At 37.0% G+C, this 2,595-nt stretch overlaps 1 protein-coding gene across 1 annotated transcript; it reads right to left on the reverse strand.

The window, feature by feature from the left end:
* Nucleotides 1-1,667, reverse strand: LOC140804621 (probable 2-oxoglutarate-dependent dioxygenase AOP1). The gene is made up of 3 exons (XM_073160690.1): nt 1,234-1,667; nt 551-872; nt 1-399 (listed from the first exon to the last, which is right to left on the reverse strand). The coding sequence occupies exons 1-3, from the start codon at nt 1,602-1,604 to the stop codon at nt 151-153; spliced, it is 942 nt and encodes a 313-aa protein (XP_073016791.1). The 5' UTR covers nt 1,605-1,667; the 3' UTR covers nt 1-150.
* Between the last annotated feature and the right edge of the window lie 928 nt (nt 1,668-2,595).

Here is a 2,595-nt window from a genome sequence, read left to right on the forward strand (position 1 = left end):
AGACGACAACTTTTAAAGTATAGATGATGTGAATACAAATGATTCATGAAAACAAACACTTCAAAAACTCCCCAACCACATTATTAAAACACGCTTACACATACATCATGGCACAACACCCATATCTCTAACACGACTTCTTCTCAAAACTCAAGCCCCGCAATACGCCTTTAGGGCATCTGATGATTTCAGACCCTCCGGAGTGTAAAAGAATTTAACGAACTCAAAATGCTCATAGGGTTTGAAGAGTAAAGGATGCTCTTCATCGACCATTTCTTCGGGGGATTTGATAATATAACCTTCTTTTGGTACTGAAAATAGTCCTATTGAATAACGGGCCACACTTCCCTTCATCATAACCCTGTGGTGCGCGGAATGCAGCCTTCCATTTGTCCATGCCTTCGAAAGAGAAAAATTAGTTTAGCCTGAAAAGTTGTTCTGTCTGGGTTTCGTTACATGATCGACTTGTCAAAGTTTGGTCTTAATGTAGTAAATGCATGTGGAACTTGCCGAAGGAAAAATACTTGAAATGAATTTGGTGTGCACTTACATGAAAAGCTTGTCCGATCATGACAACGAAAGAGTCCGGAGAAGGCTCCACGATGATCCATTGTCCATCTTTTGCCTGCACTTCCAATCCGTTCACTTCATTTTGATACAATATGGTCACCATGTTTTTATCTGTGTGCGTTGTTAGGCCAAGCTCGGTTTCATGGCTTTTAGGGGAATCATATTTCTGAACTCGAACAAGGTAATTTGTTGACTCTATGTGCTCATCTATATATTTTTCGAGTCCGAAGCTTTCAAGAACTAGCTTACGCACAATTTGATCCAATTCGGATAGTTGCTCCGTGAATGAGCGAATATTCTTGCTACCGAGACGAGTAAATTATGACATCAACAGTGTTTTTCAAGAAAATGGTTCACAAGGAAATATAAAATATAACAAAAGCACACAAAACTTACGCTAAACGATGAATCGATCAAACGCTGAGAGCAAGAGAATTAATAAAAAGATTTCGATTGAACATCACATTTGTAATGCAAATCCGCTTCAAATTCCTCGAGTTACAGAATTTTTTAACAAAAGAAATTTGATAATGATTTTATAAAATCTATTTCTCAACTAAAACATTTCAGTTCAACGCAACGTAAAGAATTAGTTTTACACTTTGTCAATAAAAATGAAGAATGGCTATCGTAACCGCAAAAAAAAAATCGATCATTCGGTACCTGAAATCAGGGTTTCCTTCAGACCACATGAGATTCGTGAAGCTTTCGATGCTTCCGAGGTCGAGTGCGTCATCAATTCCCAAGCTTTCGTAAAGTGGCACCAGCGCATGCTGGCCAATGTAACCATGGTAACGCTTATTTGAACTGTTTCGAAGTTTATTCTGCAAAGGGAGCTCGAAAAGCTGCCTCGAACCTTCAATCACCGAGTCTCGGAGGTTACTATGAATCTGATCGAATGTTGCCTCGAAGCAGCCGAATTCTTGCAGGGCGAACCTCACTTGGTTCTTCACAGATTCCCAGCTCGGAGTTTTGCTTTCTTGTTTCAGTTCGGAAAAATTGATGATTGGAAGCTTGATCGTTTCGGAGCCCATCTTTGTTTTTGACTTTTGGATCTGCCGATTGATGTTGGATTGGAAAATGGAGGAAGTACTTGTTATTATTATTATTTCTTTTTTTAAAAAGACAAATTTATAGTTTTTAAAATATCTACATTATTATTATTATCTCTTTTTTAAAAAGACAAATTTTTAGTTATTGAAATATCAACATTATTATTTTATTTTTTTTTAAAAGAAAAATTTATTGTTTTTAAAATATCAACGTCATGTCAAGTTGACTTTTGTTTAATTTTTCTTGCTACCTAAAATAGTTAGCATTCTTTTGTCAAAAAATTCAAGTGGGCATGGCGACAACAGGCGTGTCTTGTGACATCGTTTTTCTCACCAAATTATATTTTAATTAAGCATCTCAAATATTAATCGACATTAATTATATACATATATATATATATATATATATATATATATATTTATATATATATGTGTGTGTGTGTGTGTGTGTGTGTTGAGTAAAGGTTGGGTGTCTCTCTAAGACATGCTACACTATAAGTCAATGGGAGTTCAAAGCATTGATTTAGGCCAACCCGTTATGTTCTGTTAGGGAAGGTTGGGAGCCGTTACTTAGGGGAGTTGGGATAAGCTGTGGGATTATAAGATACACAGGGGACTTACTTGGGCATACGGGGAACTCTCGGCTGATAAGAGAAAGGGACATGAAATACACTGAAGGATACATGACAGCGCATGCACATCAGAAAGGAAGAGATCAAGAAGAAAAGCTTGACAGAAATCTTCTGTAGTGCCATGGTTAATGATTGTATTTGTAAATACTCCCTGGTGATTCAATAAAGAAATGAGTCTTCTTCCTTCCCGTGGATGTAGGTCATTCAAGGCCGAACCACGTAAATATTTCTCTGTCTCGTGCAATTTTACTTTCCTTTGTGTGTGCTTCATTATCTTGTTCGGGGAGTGACATAAGAGAGTTCGTCCAGAATCGAAAAGCTAAGTTTGTGAATATAGGCAA

The sequence above is a fragment of the Primulina eburnea genome, chromosome 11, assembly GCF_022965805.1.
Source record: "Primulina eburnea isolate SZY01 chromosome 11, ASM2296580v1, whole genome shotgun sequence".
Lineage (NCBI taxonomy): Eukaryota > Viridiplantae > Streptophyta > Magnoliopsida > Lamiales > Gesneriaceae > Primulina > Primulina eburnea.

Excerpts from the sequence above, each read along its gene's own strand:
- LOC140804621 (XM_073160690.1), bottom strand. The coding sequence starts at position 1,604 with ATGGGCTCCGAAACGATCAAGCTTCCAATCATCAATTTTTCCGAACTG. Across the intron at positions 873-1,233 it reads GAAGGAAACCCTGATTTCAG|CAAGAATATTCGCTCATTCA; the intron begins GTACCGAATGAT and ends TCGTCTCGGTAG. Across the intron at positions 400-550 it reads TGATCGGACAAGCTTTTCAT|GCATGGACAAATGGAAGGCT; the intron begins GTAAGTGCACAC and ends TCTCTTTCGAAG.